The sequence below is a fragment of the Hippocampus bargibanti genome, linkage group LG09 (genome assembly GCF_051943395.1).
Source record: "Hippocampus bargibanti isolate YZ-2025 linkage group LG09, ASM5194339v1, whole genome shotgun sequence".
Classification (NCBI taxonomy): domain Eukaryota; kingdom Metazoa; phylum Chordata; class Actinopteri; order Syngnathiformes; family Syngnathidae; genus Hippocampus; species Hippocampus bargibanti.
In genome coordinates this window covers 6,467,005-6,485,447 of record NC_142742.1, presented here as the reverse complement: position 1 = coordinate 6,485,447, position 18,443 = coordinate 6,467,005, and the positions used below count along the sequence as shown (strand labels likewise).

The following is an 18,443-nucleotide window of genomic DNA, read 5'->3' as shown; positions in this document are numbered from 1 at the left end:
GTGGGTCTCTCTCCCCGAGCTAGGCCGCTACCCGCTACCCACTACCCGCCGACCCGCCGACCCCCTGCCCTCTCATTAGTGGGACGTGGAGCAGCGGAGTACGGCGCTCCCTAGGTCAGGTTACATATGGCTTGCAGTCTGCTGCGCCGCATTAAATGTCAGCTTTCAAAGCATCTCAAAGTTCACAGGTCAGTGTTTTTAATAAGGCCGGGGTTCTGGAGGAGCTGCCTAAACCACACCCCCTCCCACCCCACCCCACCCCACCGGCCCCCAACCACCTCTCCTGCAAGTATGTTTTGAATTGCATTTAGTAAATACGGGCAAAATAGAGTAGATGTGTATGGAATGTTTAACAAGGAAGTTACGTATAAGGAAGCGTCAGGTAGTCCAGTGGTGCATTCAGGTGCCCTCAGTTTGATAGAGAACCCATTTTCAGTTGTAAACCGAGTCATAAACAAACTCCCGCCATTTTTGGTCAAAAACCGAACTACGTAATCAAGAATTGAGACATTCGAAAACTAGGTTTGTGTGCACTGTAATATTTTGGGATTAAATTCAATAAATACATTTCCAGTATCCGACATTAACTCATTCACTGCCAGACATTGTGCAAAAATGTGTCCGCTCCAGTGCCAGGGTTTTTGTCATTGTCACCCGAATTCCAGGAACCACAGACTATTGAGTTTTAGGACTACATAAATATTCAATACAGCGTTAGAAACCTTTGACGCTCTTCTTTCATCAGAAAAGAGTTATTTCCTAAGTTAGGTAAGTCTGGAGTTATATGAGCTTGAAATGAGGGCAGATGTCCAAAATACAATGCAATACATACATATTGATTTATATAGCGCTTTAACAACAGCTGAAGCTGGAACAAAGCGTTAACATGGAAAAAAGGGGAATGCTGCCCCCTTGTGGATGGGGAAAAATGTCAGAGGCCACGGCCAGCGCTTTATCAGCACCCAAATATGAAAAAACAAAATCCAAAAAATTCAGGAATGGCGCTCCACGTCATATTTGCAATTCCAAAATAAATTATGAATAATTATGAATATAATAATAAATCATAATAATAATACATTTCATTTCTAAGCGCCTGTACCTTCAAGACTCTTATTTCATTAGGAAAAAAAGAGTTAATTCCTAAATGATATGGGTCTGGAGTTATATGAGCTTGAAATGAGGGCGGATGTCCAAAATACAATGCGATACATACATATTTGTTCATATAGCGCTTTAACAATAGCTGTAACTGGAACAAAATGCTTACATGGAAAAAAGGGGAATGCTGCCCTCTTGTGGATGGGGAAAAATTGCCAGAGGCCACGGCCTGCGCTTTATCAGCACCCAAAAAAAAAAAATCGGGAATGGCGCACTACGTCATTATTTTCAAAACCTGAATACATTTGTGAATGGCAGTGAATGATTTAATGTCACATTTGTAGAAAATGAGCTTAATGTTTTCTTCCTCCTCCTCATCATCATCATCCTCTGCGTGAGAGTCAGTCTATGGCTCACTCCAAATGGCATATTGTCCTGGCCTCTAACAAAGCTGTTTTCACCCTTTTCAATATTGCAGGAGGAGTAGAAAGAGGGGGGGGGGGGGGTCACCCGATACCCGACAATCAGCTAATCCGCTGCCCATGGCGACGAGGTCACCTGTGCACAGGTAATTTTATCCTATCCTTGCCCTCCTCCTTCCCTTCCTGCTTGGCTTCAGCCATTTTGTCTCGCTGCTTTTGCTCCAACAATGAACACAGACAAACAGCCTCTGTTTATATGGACCACCAGTTAGATGGCAATTCCTCAGACCTAAATATCAATAATCCGGCGCGGATCAAATCAAATCCCTTCATTTTTTTTGTCCTTTCGTCAAATCCGGGCCTTTTTCGTATCTCTCTGCGCTAGTTTGGTCGGGCGCCATAGAGTGAGGACGCACATTTGGTGGGAATTTGTGAATTTGCAGAGAATCCCCCTCAAGCCATGCATGTGAGACTCTCAGTGGATCGAGCCTCAGTGTCTGTTGAGTGACAGCACCTCAGATTCATTCTTCCACATGTCGGTCCGGAGCAGAAAGGAGGATTGGTTTGAAAAGGGTGGAATAAGGGGGGGTGTTTGGCCTTCCCCCAGTCCATTGGATTGGACCCCCCACCCCAAAAAGGCTTTACCTCTGCAAATCTCATTGCTGTTTATTTGAATTACAGAGGCTGAGATGAGAAAAGGAGGGCTAATGAAGTCCAGGTTTTCCAGGCATGTGCAAACGATCACTCGCAGAGAGCGCAAGCGGCAGCAAGCTCGCTGGATTATAGCACGCTAGTTACCCCCACCCCCTTTCCTCACACTTTGGCTACTTAAATGTTGAAGAGACATATGCTTGGTGTCTTTTATCTCTCATAAAGCTGTGAGCGTACACGGAGGTCAAAAGCGAGCCTATTTTTGGGCCAAGAATCAACACTTTCTTAATAATAATAATAATAATAATACATTTAATTCATAAGCGCCTTTCAAAATTCTCAAGGTCACTTTACAGTCACACGATAAGTTTTTCTGTGGGTGAGCAGCGGCAAACACACTCGCCAGCGTTCACTCAACCCGGAAGGAAGTAACTCAAATAGATAGAACGCTAGCTAGCTAGCCAATAGTTGCTAATAGTTAGCTAGCTAAATAGCAAGCCAGCCAGCTAGATGGCTATATAGCTTTTATCTCTCATAAAGCTGTGAGCGTACACGGAGGTCAAAAGCGAGCCTTGTTTTTGGTCAAGAATAATAATAATAATAATAATAATAATAATAATAACAATAATAATAATAGTAATAATAATACATTTCAGTCATAAGCGCCTTTCAAAACATTCAAGGTCACTTTAGAGTCACAGGATCAGTTTTTTTGTGGGTGAGCAGCGGCAGCGAGACGCGCCAGTGTTAGGAAGCTAGCTAGCTAATAGATAGCTAATAGATACTTAGCTAGATAGCTTGCCAGCCATCTTGAGCGCTAATAGATAACTAAGATAGCATATTGCTAGCTAGGTAGCTAATAAATAGGTAGTAGATAGTTACCTAGATAGCTCACCAGCCAACTAGACCACTAATAGATAGCTAATAGATAGCTAATAGATAAGTAACAGATAGCAAATAGATAACTAGGTAGTTAGATTGATAGCTTTACTCAAGCCAGAAGTAACTCGAATAGAAAGGAAGCTAGACAGCTAGCTCACACAGTATATAGCTAGCTCGATAGCTAGCCAGCCAGCGAGACTGCTAATAGCGAGCTAGCTATATAGCCAGTCAACAGCTAGTAGCTAGCTAATAGATAACTAACAGATATCAAATATGTAGCTTGATAGCTTTAACTATTTTTATAAATATAGACTTTTATTGCATGACAGAAGTTTAGAAAAATACATTCACATCATTTCAGATAACAAACATTGTCCAAGCCAAGTTAAAAAAAAAACAAAACAAATGCCCATCACTCACTTTTTGCATATTAAGTTTCAGCACTGAGAAATTGCTAAACTTTAATTAGGAGTCTGGTAACACACACACACACACACACACAAAAGAAACAGTTGATGCACTCAAGCGATAAGAACACCTCGAATGGCCCGCAGGCTGAAATGTGCTTATGATGTTTTTTTTAAAAATTCTGACAAGGAGAAACGTGTTCTCCCGTAGTTAAAAAAAAAAAGACTCACTTGACAAATGGCCTCCACATTCTCCTTGTCTCCTCCTAATCTGACACCCAACAAATATTCCCATTAAAGGCCGTAAAGTAAAGTAACAGCAGTTGGTGGAGGTGTTGGAAATTCTCTGAATCTGAATGTTTTTTTTTGCCTTCAGATTGCCAAGTTCCCTTTCAGTGTTATTCACGATGTAAAAAAAAAAAAAAAAAACAAATTGACAAAGACAATTCATTGCTACCCTTGTCTGTTAAAGGACAACCGACGTCTCCGGACAAGTTGTGTCCATAATTTGTAAAATGGCTTCAAATGACTTCTACTGAGCATATTTTACAAAGATTCCACCTCATATAGCTATATTTTACGTTTTAAGACTCGCGCTGAATATTCAGGAAGTCTTTTTTTTTAGAAATTTTTGAGTTGGTGACGAGTCCGTACGTGACGTCACTAAAGGAACGCCCCCTGACCGAAAAAAAAAGACATTGTAGCAGTCCTTCCATCACGTCAATGTATTTTGCTGTATTGTTTGGTCTGAAAACCTTGTGTTGCACCCAAAAGCTGCCAGAAGAGGGTGTCCAAGCTCCATATAAGGAATTTATCAGCCTGTGGAAACGTGCTGATTAATTCCTCACAGGAGGTTGGTCGCCATTTTGTGCCTCTTTTCTGGTGATCGTTTCTCCCCAATGTTGCCTCAAAATGGCATGGAATAAATTCTTTAATCGATTGCAAACATGTATGCTTTCCTCTTCAGAACTATTTGAATCATATTCATAACTGGAGGTGTAAAAAGAAAGCATATTCTCCAAATCTGAAGCCATTGTTTTGATTCTGCAGCAATGCAAGACGTCTTGGCGTGACGTCACAAACCGGGGGCGGGACTTTCTCAAAATGCCCAATTTGCAGCTCATTTTTTTGCCGATTTTGGACACTTTAAGTCATTTTTATTGGTGTTTTGCATTTCACTAAAAATATCACACTGCGTGTTTTGGGTATTTTAGATGCTATAAAACGTTTTTCTGATGACAGTTAAGAAACAAAAAAGTGATGTCGGTTGTCCTTTAAAACACACACACACACACACACACACACAAATATTTTTGTCCTTTTTGTTCCTGATCCATTTGGGAAGCATACATATTTGTAGCGGCACGTTCTTGAACGACGTATGACTGACACGTGAAGCCCCACAGTGTGACCTTTTCATTTAAACCGGCGGCAAGCTCAAAAAGATAGCATTATATGTATATATTTTGCTCGTGTGCATTTGTTGAGACCTGTGGAAAAACAACACCGGGAAGCCCAGATAATGTTGTGATGGTAGTGCAAATGCCCCCCCCCCCCCCCAAAAAAAAGGTACATTCATCTTTGAGACCCCAGAGGTAATTTTAAGGTGCTTACTGAAGGGCACTTAGTCCGAAATGAGCAGCTTTGTGTATTGAATAACATTTTGTCCGTATATGTGCGAAGTCCTTCAGTAAAACTGGCCCACTTCCATCGATTCGCTTCCCTTCTACCCCCCTTATGAATGACCTTTTTGGTTTGACCCACATGACGCATTTAGTTTGGAGGAACATCCTGGTCATGTGACTTGCGGCATGCCAGCACCTGTTTCGGCAAATCAAGTCCACTCAACAGGAAGCAGCAGGTGTTGCCTGTAAAAACTGCACTTTTAAACACGGCTCAAACAACATTTGCTGACTGCTGCAATAAGTCGTTGGAACATACCGTGTGAAGAATAGAGATCGTTCTGGATTATATATATATATATATATATATATATATATATATTATAAATATATTCTGTTGGCTATCGATTGGCTAGCTAGCTAGCTTTCTATCTATTTGAGTTACTTCCGGATTGAGTGAACGCTGGCGCGTGTGGCTGCCGCTGCTCACCCGCAGAAAAACCTATCCTGTGACTGTAAAGTGACCTTGAGAGTTTTGAATGGCGCTTATAAATGATATATATATATATGTATATGTGTGTGTGAATGTGTATGCGTTCGTATGTGTACATGCACAGGTGTAAGTGTATATATATATATATATATATATATATATATATATGTGTGTGTGTGTGTGTATGTAGATGTATGTGTATATTTATGTGAATGTGTATGCGTTTGTATGTGTAAGTGATGTAAGTGTATATATATATATATATATATATATATATATATATATATATATGTGTGTGTGTGTGTGTGTGTGTGTGTGTGTGTGTGTGTGTGTGTGTGTGTGTGTGTGTGTGTGTGTGTGTAACCACTTGTGCTAACAGGCCTCGTGTCATAAGTGAGTGCATTGCAGAAGTCAACACAGTAATATCAAATAATTTAAGAGATCAACGAAATTAATGATTCAAATAAATCACACACACACGCACACACAAAATATTATCGCTGCTCGCATGGACTTGAGTGCTTTTACTTTGAGGTTAAAGGTCAACCATGTCTTCATCCATCTGCACTGTCTGTAGTTTGGCTAGCTCCTTCCCTTCCACGGCCTCCATGTCGCCGCACATGGCCCGCACCATGTCAGTCACGCCACCTGGCCCCGTGTTGCCCACCTTGTCCTCGGACAGCCTCATGTACTCGTTGTCCATGCAGGGGCCCATTAGATGCGAGGACTGCGGCGCCCGGACCTCGTGTCCCCTGAGATATTCGGCGGGCTGCAGGTGGTGACCGCTTAGGTTCGTTTGGCCCATCAGCGGCCCGCTAACTGTTAGCGTGGTGTAGACTTCAGGGCTGGACGTTGTGGCGACGCTGGCGGAAACCGGGGCTTGGCTGGATGGCGCCGCTTCAGAGCTCGGGGTGGAGTAGCTCATCTGTCCGCTCGGGTCCAGGTGGAGCCCGTGGTGGTATGAGGAGTAGCCGCCTCCATCCAAAGGCTCCTTCTTGATGGGCGACTGGCTGGTCATATTGTAGAGGACGGTGCTATGGTGCAACGAAGTCATGGACAACTTGTCTTGCTGTTGAAAGGAGTCTTCGCTGGACGAGCTCACCGCAACGTCGTTCAGAGCGATTGTACCTGTGGCCAGAACACAGACAAAACATCAATGCTGACATCACCTCTGGTGCACGGCGGTAAATCCATATTATTTATATACATTGATACCTTGGCTTACGAACTTAATTGGTTCCCCGACAGTGTGTAAGGCGAAAGGTGTGTATCCCAAAAAATAATTTCCTATAGGAAACCATTAAAATCAGTATAATCCGTTCCCAGGTCCCCAATAAAACATAATTTTCTACTTTCTAATTTGCTATGCCTTAAAAAATATACCTTATTTTATGTATAATAAATGTGCTATGGTATTATAATTAAAGAAATAAACTGTACTGTATAATAAATTCGTTTTATTTACCCTTGTGATGGTCGTTGATGGCTTGATGGAACGTAACCTTCTTCTTTCACCATCTTGAGGAATGATTCCTTGAAGGTGCTTTCTCTGTGATAATTTTATCTAGTTCCTCATCAATTGTGTTCTGTTCAGCTGGGTCGATAGCTTTTTGCATTAAGTGTACAGATGGCTTATGCGGGTTGTTTGTGGAGCCTGATTGATGGGATATTTTAACCCCTCTGCCTTTGAACTATCAAAGTTGAAAGTATCTCACTGTTGTCTGCCTGTCTCTTTAATGTTTAAACCACCTCCCCTCACTGCTGCGTTCTTGACCAATCACGCGGCTTTAATCTAAGACTGCGGGTGGGGAATAGAGGACCAAAACAAGTCGGTTGTCATTTTGTTGTTAGAAGAACCGGCTCATTGAGGCAGTTCCGTGTGTATCCCAAAAAAAGTTTGTACGCCGAGGTAAAATTTTCATAAATTTAACGTTCGTTGTCAACCAAAGTGTTTCTAAACCGAGGTATCACTGTATTTGTGTGTGTGTGTGTGTGTGTGTGTGTGTGTGTGTGTGTGTGTGTGTGTGTGTGTGTGTGTGTGTGTGTGTGTGTGTGTGTGTGTGTGTGTGTGTCTGATTGAGAGGCCTCGGCCTCAAGGCAGCTGTTGTGCGTCTCACACACATCGCCTTGTTGTAGCTTGAGTCTGTTATGCCTCAACAGCAAGCCACAGTCTCTGTTTTTGCTTTCAATTCCTACTCTGCTCAATGTCAAAGTAAGTGCTGTAACAGCATATTGGCTGTTCCCTCTTAGTGCATTTCATGGGCTCTGATTGCCTCAACCATGTTTTTCGCTACTAAGCTCAAGAGTGCCACAATGATGAGTGATGGTGATTTGCTTTTCTTTGTTTTTTGGATTTTTCAAAGAAGCAGACCTCACTTTTTGTTTTTGGGCAGTGTGTGTCTGATTTCCTCACGCTGTGTTTTGTACGGGATAAGCTAGTTGAAATACAAAGTAGCTCAGTGAAAAAACACATCTGGAGATTAGCATTTTAAAGCTGCCACTTTTCAGCCATTCGCAACTGGACGGGTCGGGAAACATATTATCTCGCTAGCTAGCAAGCTATCTATTAGCTATCTAGATAGCTAGAGAGCTAGCTATTAGCAATATAGCTAGCTAGCTATTTCAGTCAGGAAACATATTAGCTATCTAGTTAGCTATCTATCTATTAGCTAGCTATCTAGCATTCTATTAGCTAGCTAGCTAGCTTTCTATCTATTTGAGTTACTCCGGGTTGAGTGATTATTAGCTAACTCTTAGCTAGCTTTCTATCTATTTGAGTTACTTCGGGGTTGAGTGATTATTAGCTAACTCCTAGCTATCTAGCTAGCTTTTTATTTATTTGAGTTATTCTGGGTTGAGTGAACGTTGGTGCATGTGGCTGCCGCTGCTCACCCACAGAAAAACTGATCCTGTGACTGTAAAGTGACCTTGAGAGTTTTGAAAGGCGCTTAGAAATGAAATGTATTATTATTATTATTATTATTTATTATTATATTTATGATTATTATTAAGAATTTATTTTGCAATTGAAAATATGACGTAGAGCGCCTTTCCCGAATTTGTTCGGGTTTTATTTTTTTCATGCTTGGGTACCGATAAAGCACTGACCATGACCTCTGGCTGGCAATGTTTTTTTCTTTTCCACAAGGGGGTAGCATTTCCATTTTTTTTCATGTTTGCGCTTTGTTCCAGCTTCAGCTGTTGTTAAAGCCCTATACAAACCAATATGTATGTATTGTGTTGTATTTTGGACAACCACCCTCATTTCAGACTCATATAACTCCAGACCCATATAATTTAGGAATTAACTCTTTTTTTCTGATGAAAGAAGAGAGTCTAAGGTTTCTTACGCTGCATTGGATGTTTATGTAGTCCTAAAACTCAATATTCTGTGGGCCCTGGAATTCGAGTGACACTGACAAAAACCCTGGCACTGGAGAGGACCCATTTTTGCATAAGTTTGGCAGTGAATGAGTTAAAAAGGGCATAATACTACCCAAATATCCGTCAATGTTCAACATATCAAATGACGTTGTCGGTATAATTCGACAGAATTTCATCTATTAAATCATTTGCTGCCATTCCCGAATTTATTCGAGAATTGAAAAGTGCGACGTGCAGCGCCATTCCAAAATTTATTCGGGTTTTGAATTTTGTTGCGGTTGGGGTGCCGATAAAGCACTGGTCAGACCTCCGGCACTTTTTTTTCTTTTCCACGAGGGGGCAGCATTTGCCTTTTGTCCATGTTAGCGCTTTGTTTCAGCTTCAGCTGTTGTTGAAACGCGATATAAATTAATATGTATGTATTGTATTTTGTACAGCCGCCCCCATTTCAAGCTCACATAACTCCAGATCCATGTAACTTATGGATCAACTCTTTTTTTCCTGATGAAAGAAGAGAGTCTTAAGATTTCTAACGCTATATTGAATTTTTATGTAGTCCTAAAAGTCTGTGGGTTCTGCAATTTGAGTGAAAATGACAAAAACCTTGGCACTGGAGTGGACACATTTTTTTCCACATCATCAGGCAGTGAATGAGTTAAAATATAGCATGATCCAAAATGTGATTTTTCATCGGCCTTACCTTGTGTGATTGAGGAGGAAGAGGACGAGGAGGAGAGCTGCAAGGGAGGAAGGCCCACATCGCTGTTAAGCAGCGAGCTTCCATCACTGGCAGAAACGCCACTGGGTACCTGCACTAGGCTGTAGCCGCCCAGCGAGGAGCTGAAGGTCAGCACGGAAGAACCCCCGTTCTGGGCGGCCACGGTGTGAACCCCTTCCAGCTTCACAGGCCCACCGTTCACACAGCCCGAGTAGGAAGAGACGTATTGCAGGGACGAATCCTCAGCAGAACCACAGAGTCCTTTGTCTTGCATGTCCTCTCCGGAGCCTCCCAACAGCACCGCCCCGGATGGCCTCAGAGTGTTGAATGCCAGCGGTTGAATACCCAAATTCAGCCCGTTGAAGAGGATGTTCCCAGGTGAGTGGAGGTAAGACGAGCCGCCGTTGTGAAATGTTGCCGAGGAGGTATTATTAGGGACCAGACTTCCGTTGTAGAGACCCCCGCTAGATCCAGCGGGCATTTTGATGTCCCCGATTTGCTGGATGACTACCCCACTGTCCAGAGGCCCCGTTTGAATTGGAAGTGTACCATGAGTGATGATACCATCTGAGGAGTTGGAGAGAGGCCTGGGTGACAATTCATCTTGACCTTTGGTGGACTCATCCTCTGTGCTGTGGTTTCCATCAGATTCACTATGGGGGGCAAACGATGAAACGTGAGTTATAAGAATTCAAAGGCCATAACATACGGATTTACTGTAATGTCTATTACACAGTTTTTGATTTGATAAATCTAGCTATCTAGCTATCTAGTTATCTAGCTATCTAGCTATCTATTGAGCTATCTATCGAGCTATCCATCGAGCTATCCATCGAGCTATCTAAGAAGCTAGCTATAGAGCTAGTTATCGAGCTAGCTATTGAGCTAGCAATCGAGCTAGCTATCGAGCTAGCAATCAAGCTAGCTATCGAACTAGCAATCGAGCTAGCTATAGAGCTAGCAAGCGAGCTAGCAATCGAGCCAGCTATCGAGCTAGCTAAAACATTTTGCAAGGCAGATAGCTAGCTAGGTAGATAGCTAGGTAGATAGCTAGCTCTCTCTATCTACAAATACAGTATATAGTAAAATAAAAGTAATATAAATAAAATATAAAAAACGATTATACATGTATATTTTTGAGTATTTTTAAACATCCTTAAAATCAATTAAAATTCTTCCTTTTCAACGAACACAAGCAAAATTGGATTGGATTGGATGGATTGGATATGCCTTTATTAGTCTCACAGTGGAGAAATTTACATTTCACAGCAAATAATTAAAATAATTGATTTAATTTTTTTCTGCCATTTTTTTAAATTATTTTGTAAATTTTTTGTTGCTTGGTCAATTTCAAATGTCATTTTTTAAATGTATTTTTTATCAACTGAAGTATAATTTGATTATTGTTTTTTTTTTTGGGGGGGGGGTAATTATTGCTTTCGTTGGATGTACTTAAATATTTTTAAAATCATCTTCCTTAATTTTATTTTACTATATTTGTTTTTCTTTTATATATACCCAGTATTTATATATAGATTGTTTTCCTTCGCTGTTCACATGAGCCACTTTGGATCATGATTGTTGTTGTGTTATGAGGCTATACACAGCTTTGAAGAGCAGGCTGTGCTTGGGAATGCATTGCCCTCTTGTCTCATGGAGAGACGACCAGCGTCAACAAGCATGCAACCATTTGGCGCAATAAATTCTAGTGTGATAAAAAAAAAACAGCCAGCAGTGCTGTTCATAGTGGTAGGACTCAGAACAAAAGGCTTCAAATGCTTCCCGGCCTTTACTTTACTTGAAATGCAACCCTAATTTAACAACTTCAATGAAACATGTTATCAGTTTTGCGTTTATAAAACAACAAACTATATGCAATACAGTTATCTTATTTAAATTCATAGCCTGCTGTCCTAAGATTGATTCTAACAGCTGTTCCCCCACCCTCTATAGGGCAAAACTTCTTAACCCCCCTCCCCTCCCTCCACCTCCTATACTATTACCCCTCCAGGAACAGATAACACAAATGCGGTTTCCACTCAATATAAACGGCATATTTTATTTTAGCAGGTGGCCATCTTTTGTCTCTTTATGTGTGTGTGTTATTGTGTGAGGCAAAATATGTTTCTTTCTCTCTCTCATTCACACACACACGCAGAGCCACATGAAAGGCAGACCGACATCAGACATTCGGGGATACAATAATAACATTGTTGACTCTTGTCTGTCTCCACAATCTCGCTCGCTCTTCGAGAAATAACGAATTACTCAAATTAAACGTGTTTGATTTAAATCCGCCCCTCATTCAACTTCGTAACTCTTCAAACGTGTACCGTGTGTCTATGAGCGTTATGGTTGGTTTCCACGCCACACTTGAAACCGGATCTGAATGGCAACCAGTTCATATTTCAAAACACTCCAAACGTGCTCGCACAGTCGATCTTTTTTTCCACCCGTTTTATGACGTCTGCCTTAAAAAAAATCTGACACAAAACTACATTTGTGAATTGGAGAATGATATGGTGCTCCTCACCTTTTGGACTGAGCCTCGGACGGATTTCTGTCCCTCTGTCTCCTGTTCTTAAACCAGTTGCTGACCTGGGTCAAGGAAAGTCCCGTAATCTTGGCGAGGTTGCGTTTCTCGGCAGGAGAAGGGTACCGGTTCTGGTTGTACAGGTCTTTCAGTGCGTTCCGAGACCTCTCCTTGAAGCAGTAGACAGTCTCCTCGCCGTCCCAGATAGTCCTCGGGAGAGGGTACTTTCGCCGGATCCTGTACTTGTCCACGGCGCCCAAAGGTCTCCCCCTTGCCTTCTCCGCCTCCGTGTAGCGGGCCTTGTACCACAGATCCTGCAGGAAGGTGTGGTTGGATGGACTGAAGCTGTGGTTCTCCAGAATACTGTAAAGCTCCTGATAGCGAGCCTGGTGAAAGGCGACGAGGGCTTGAGCTTTCAGGATGCTTTCGTTACCGCGCAGCAAATCGCTCTGGGGCAAGGACCAAAGGAAACGGGCCAGGCGGTCCACGTTGCCCCCCTGTTGGAGAGCCTCGCACACGCACGCCACTTGCTCCGGGGAGAAGGCCAGCGAGGAGGCGGCGCTCACCAGCAGCTCCGCGCGCACCGTCTCCGCGTTGGGCGCCGCTCGCTCCATGGACAATTCGGCCGCCTCCAGCGCTACAAATTTGATGCACTCCCGTTTGTTCGCCTCTTTTACATTTTCCCTCTTGATGTCATTTGCTCGTGTGACTTCTCCGGCAGAAGACGAAGACATTTTTTTTGGGTCAAGGCTCCCCTGGTCACTCCTCCTCCCAACTCGATCAAGTTACCTCCTCGCCATGCGAAGGCGATCGAATATCTGACAGCAGCTGTAAGTAGATACTTCTCTCTCGCTCCCTCTCTCTCTCTCCCTCTCGCCTCCCAACGTGACTTTTTACTCCACGCCGACTGCAAGTGGAAGTAGACCCGCTCAGGTCTATGCGTGGAACAGCCATCCTATTGGCCGACGAGGGCCGAGTTTAGGGGGAGGAGCCTTGGGGAAACGGAGGCTGTTTGCTTTTCAGCTGTCAATCATGCAAACTCCACTGTCCTAACGAGCTCACCTGTACTGTCCAGTCTGTACAAAATGAGCACTTCCACGAGCGTGGGAATGAGTTTGAGACGAGTGAAAGGCATGCCTGTCAACTTCCCCGCATTGTATACGTTTTTTTTTATCCTTTCAAATAATGTACGACGTACTACAACTTGTATACGGAAACAAGTGTTAACCGATCTCACCAAAACCATTTTGGCTCAAATCCAGTTCGTCTTAACTGATTGTAGTGAACGACAATGCTACGATTTTAACGGCAAACCAGTAAAAGTGATCCTCAATCGATTTTTTTTATCGCTGCGTCCGGTCGGATAGATAAAAGCATAAGGTGCGCATGCGCAGTAAAGTGTGCTTTTCCGCTTGTGTTAGCGTTTTTTTTATCATTTCAAATAACGTACGACGTACTGCAACTTTTATACTGGAATTGTAATCATTCATAATGGCAACTATTAGCCAAGGTGGACAGGTATTGAAATGATTTGTTAAAAACATGTTGATAAAACCGGCAAGCATAATGCCTGACAACCAACTGGGTAGTTCCTGTAGTCAATTGTAGTAACATAGGTGGCAAAACACTCTATGTAGAAGTGAAAAAAGACTGATAAAATTCCAAGCACGGATTCAACTTTTACGAAAAATAAAAATGAATCGTAAGTAGCATAAATATTTTTTTGAGTGACAATAGGTTTGGCGTTGCACTTAGAGAATGCATTATTTGTGGTGAACCTCTGCCTTACACCCATTCATTCGTTTAATTTGTTTGATCAGATGCTTATTTTCGGTTGAACACGATAATTTCAATATTTTATGGGGTAAAAAGTCGGGGGGATTAATGTATTCGCAGATTTTTTTGCGGTCTGGCCTGTCTGAAAATACCCCCCAAACCCCCGAAAAAAGGGGGGCTTGTCAAGTGCAAACATTTAAAAAAACGTAAAAACACAAGGGGAAAATATTACCACACAAAATCACGTATTCAGTTGTGCTATGGTGATGAAACTATAAAAATATCCAAATTGGAATAAGAATTTCAGAGAACTTGTTTTTTAAAATTTATTTATTCCCCCTCCTCTTAATCAAATTCAATGGAATCACTTTATTAGGTACTCTTACGCAAGCTAATGTGATCACTTGATGATTTAAAAATATGCGTCTATAAAATTATATTACTGTATGTCATTGACACACGTAATGCATGTATACCATTATGTTTATTATTGTGGTTGTAAAACTTCAATTAATCATTCTTGTATATCACATATTGATTCGATCCTTTTCATTTAGCTAAGGGCACCAAATAAAAAAAAACAAGAACATGACGCAGTGAAGAAAAGACCCAACTTCACACACAAAAACTCATGTGAATTGTTGATCACGTTAATATCAGTCGTGAATAGTTCACATGCAACATTTTTAAGAAAATGACAGAATCGTTCATCTCATTGGATTGAGTAAATATAATGAAACGCATTAGTCACGAAAAAGACAGCCATTATAATGTCATGCGTTTGTTTTCGTACAGTGTGGCAGAAGCTATTAATAAACGCCATAATCATGTATCAATTCGTTTATTATGCGCCAGAAAGTCCTCGTTTGAGCATAACGTTTCAATAGCACTTCGGAAAATAATCTCTTAGGGAATGTAAACCATACATAACAACACGAACTGTGTCAAATTACAGTTAAGCGTCTCTTACAGATGAAGTCCGTTTACGATTTTAAAGCCAGAGGAAGGAGGAACGTTTGTTATTCGTTTCCGGTCGGACCTTATCCGATGAAGCACAAGAGTCCCATCCCGGAAATGTGAGCACTGTCGTTGCAAGTTTTTGCCATTATTTTTCTTTATCGTCAAGATTTTGTAGTTAACGAGGAACGAAATGGACGACCAAGGCTGTCCAAGATGCAAAACAACCAAATACAGGAACCCTTCGCTCAAGCTGATGGTGAACGTGTGTGGACACACGCTGTGAGTATTTACACTTTGACTACATCGACTCACTGTAAAAACAAAATCATTTACCCTGTTCTAGTAGCCAATTTAATCAATACTCATCAATACATCAAGCATTAATAACAATTTTAACGTGATTACTTAAACACGATTAAATGATTGTGTTATGGTCAGCGAATGTTGAGTTTTGATAATGGGGAAAAAAACAAACAGAAAAACGATTGCAACTCAGTCGTTGATTTCTTTCGAGTTGAATGATGATTATTATCACGATAACCACAATAGTTGTTTGTCGAGTTGTGACAACCACAAAGCTTGGCATTATGTACTGCTAAATTACACCTTTAGTAGTTCGCGTAAATTACACGCTTAGTAGTTTGAGTTCTATTCCTTGCTCAAGGGATGGAACGCAAACAAAATCAAACCACCATATTATTCATCCAACCACATTTATTTCAATAGCAGAGATTGGAGTGTGACCATATGTTAACCATCACACACGGACACTATGCACAATCCTCCCACAATATCATTAACAAAATATTCAGAGTGGATGGAATGTTGACAATTGTGTCTCTTGAAAATATTGTTTTCTTCCCCCTATGTGCATAGGCGTTTGGTTCAGCCTGTTTGTTGCACAAAGAAAAAACATCCTCTTTTTTTCTTCATTGTTAGACAGGTGTTAATTTAACAGTACATTAGCGGTGTACAACTGCACTGTATCATAATGACAGGTGTGTTTTGGTTACCTCGTTTAGTTACATGAAACACAATTTGACACAGCAATTTTCTGCATTAAAATCTGTTTGCCTGGCGCTTTTCAGTATTTAACCTTGTCAATTGTGTACCAGCTTTTTTTAAAGGGGACACGTAAGCAACAATCGGGGCAGCCTTATGAGAGCATCTTTTCACCCCCCTATACTATTTAGTTATTGACTGCTCCATCGTGGAGTGGCCGTGCTTTGTCATCAGGTCAGTCTCTGTATAATCTAACGACACGCCCGCATGCGGAAAATTAAAAAAGGATTCTGCCATGTTGCAATTTAAGTTGTTCCAATGCTGGGTCACCTTTTTGCTTATTGAGACCTGCTGCATATAAAAAGACACTGAATAAATTAGGCTGAACTGTTGTGCAACAAGTTGTCTTGAGTGGCTGAGAATTGGGGAACTGTTTTTGTGGCAATGAAAAATGCCAAATGCCAGTGAATGGTGCCACAACATTGCAGAAATGCTATGTCCAATGTTCCGCTTCTAATTATTGTCCTGTTTCGAACACTTTTAGAAGCTTTTGTAAATGCGCAGTCGTTGAGTAAAAACATGACTGTATGTTTTGTCCAACTGTACTGTATCGGATATACAGACATTCCCCGACTTACGAACAATGCTACATATGAACATTTTTGTGGGTACAGTATGTCGAAAAATGTTCGGACAGAGATTCTGTAAGTTACATTTTGTGCACAGACACATTTGAGGTTTCACGACGAACACCAAGGCTGACCAATCAGCGCTATGCTGAAATGTTGCCAACGAGTTCAGGCCCGATCCGCCGAGCTCGCTTACGATCGGCTGCGTAGAGTATGTGAGCAGGGAGGAAATCCCTCTTCCCAGTTGATAGTCCAGGATGACGCGATGGATAACAAAAAGTAAAGGCTGCTGGCACGTCATTCAGTTATGATGTGCCAGCAGCTTCAGTAATAGCTTACTGAAGACCCAAGTATATACAGTGATACCTCAGCTTATAAACTTAATTGGTTCCTAGAAAGTGTGTGTAAGGCGAAACGTTCTTCTGCCAAACATTTATTTCCCATAAGAAACTATTAAAAATGAGAATAATTCGTTCCGAGGTCCCCATAAAACATAATTTTATACTAAATAAGCCCTAAAACTACACAAGTTATACGTTATTTTATGTATAAGAAATGTGCTACTGTATTGTAATGAAAGAAATATAGTCGTTTTATTTACCTTTGTGATGGTAGTTGTCAATGGGTGACGAACTTCCAGGTTGCCTCTCGATGATATCCGAGTGAAGTTGCTGTGCTTTCTCGGTGATAATACCCTCACTCACTGTCCTCTGCTAGCTGCGTCTCGTTAATCCAAATCAACAGAAGTTTTTCAACCTCTTCTTTTGCCTGAGACTATTGCTTAGACAACACAGAAACACCCTTAGCCACACGTAGCAATGGTTGACTTAGCGTACTGGTACTGGGACGCTAAGTCACACAAACGCGCACCTCGTTCGTGTTATTCGTTGATCTCCTTCCTCTGCTCGACCGTAATTTTCTTTTGTGTCCTCTTTGGCTTAACGCAAGCCTGTGGTGTGGTCTTTTTCAGTCCCATAATAGGAAAAGTACTCCACTCGATAACAAACCACGTCTGAACTCAAAGAAAGGTGGTGGCCAAAACTAGTCCACCAGCCACCGTGGCACTGTGTGGTTTGGTTTGTCCGCCCAAAACTAGTTCGTACGCCAAGATTATATTCTCGTAAGGCAAACAGTTCGTGAGCTAAAGCGTTCGTAAGATCACTGTTATTTTACAAATGTTAGAGCGTCTGTGTTTTATACTTCCCCGTTCAGTGTTTGACTTAAACATACATTCCATACAAAATATACCACTGAAGCAACTTACGAACAAATTCACCTTTACGAACGACCGCTCGGAAGGTATTTATAAGGTAGGGACAGTCTGTAACCGCCCCTATCCTCATTATACTTGTGTCGTCCTTCCTTGGAATAACTGTCAACCTGATGCTAAATTGGCGTCCATTCAACAGTGGAGTTGAGTTGACTTCCCACCCCTGGCAATGCAATGTAGTGCATTGCAATGCAGCGCAACACGATGCAGCATCAAGCTTCTCCAACGATCGCGGTCTAATTTTAAACTGAGCGACAGCACATTTTGTATCCTGTCACCGAGGGCGTCTGAGATGTGTTATTTATTACCTTTGTATGATGACACCAGGGCCCATGTTCTTTGGGATTTGATACTTCGGCACACATGCGGTCATGCCTAATTAAATGGAGGCGAGTCATTCTATCTGATTGCTGAACAGCTTCCAATTGATGCCCAGTTGTAAAGTGTGACAAGTGTGTGATTGTTATTTTTTTTTTTTAAATAAAACAGACAATATTAACTCATTTACTGCCGGACGATGTGTAAAAATGTGTCCACTCCAGTGCCAGGTTATTTGTCGTTTTCACTCAAAATCCAGGACCCACAGAATATTG

The 18,443-nt window shown here is 41.7% G+C and overlaps 2 protein-coding genes across 2 annotated transcripts in view; one reads left to right on the top strand and one right to left on the bottom strand.

Moving 5' to 3' along the window:
* Positions 1-5,915: 5,915 nt before the first annotated feature.
* Positions 5,916-13,782, bottom strand: six4a (SIX homeobox 4a). Its single transcript, XM_089004994.1, has 3 exons — positions 12,214-13,782; positions 9,663-10,333; positions 5,916-6,706 (listed from the first exon to the last, which is right to left on the bottom strand). The coding sequence occupies exons 1-3, from the start codon at positions 12,945-12,947 to the stop codon at positions 6,114-6,116; spliced, it is 1,998 nt and encodes a 665-aa protein (XP_088861120.1). The 5' UTR covers positions 12,948-13,782; the 3' UTR covers positions 5,916-6,113.
* Positions 13,783-15,026: 1,244 nt separating this feature from the next.
* The window catches only part of mnat1 (MNAT1 component of CDK activating kinase), a 46,846-nt gene continuing 43,429 nt past the window's right edge, over positions 15,027-18,443 (top strand). The window contains exon 1 of the mRNA XM_089004250.1: positions 15,027-15,228. Coding sequence (XP_088860376.1) covers positions 15,140-15,228 — 89 coding nt within the window. The 5' untranslated portion in view covers positions 15,027-15,139. The remainder of the gene's footprint in view (positions 15,229-18,443) is intronic.

Coding starts and splice junctions, on each gene's coding strand:
- six4a (XM_089004994.1), bottom strand. CDS start 12,947: ATGTCTTCGTCTTCTGCCGGAGAAGTCACACGAGCAAATGACATCAAG. Junction 10,334..12,213: donor TCCGAGGCTCAGTCCAAAAG/GTGAGGAGCACC, acceptor TGCCCCCCATAG/TGAATCTGATGGAAACCACA. Junction 6,707..9,662: donor TTCCTCCTCAATCACACAAG/GTAAGGCCGATG, acceptor TTCTGGCCACAG/GTACAATCGCTCTGAACGAC.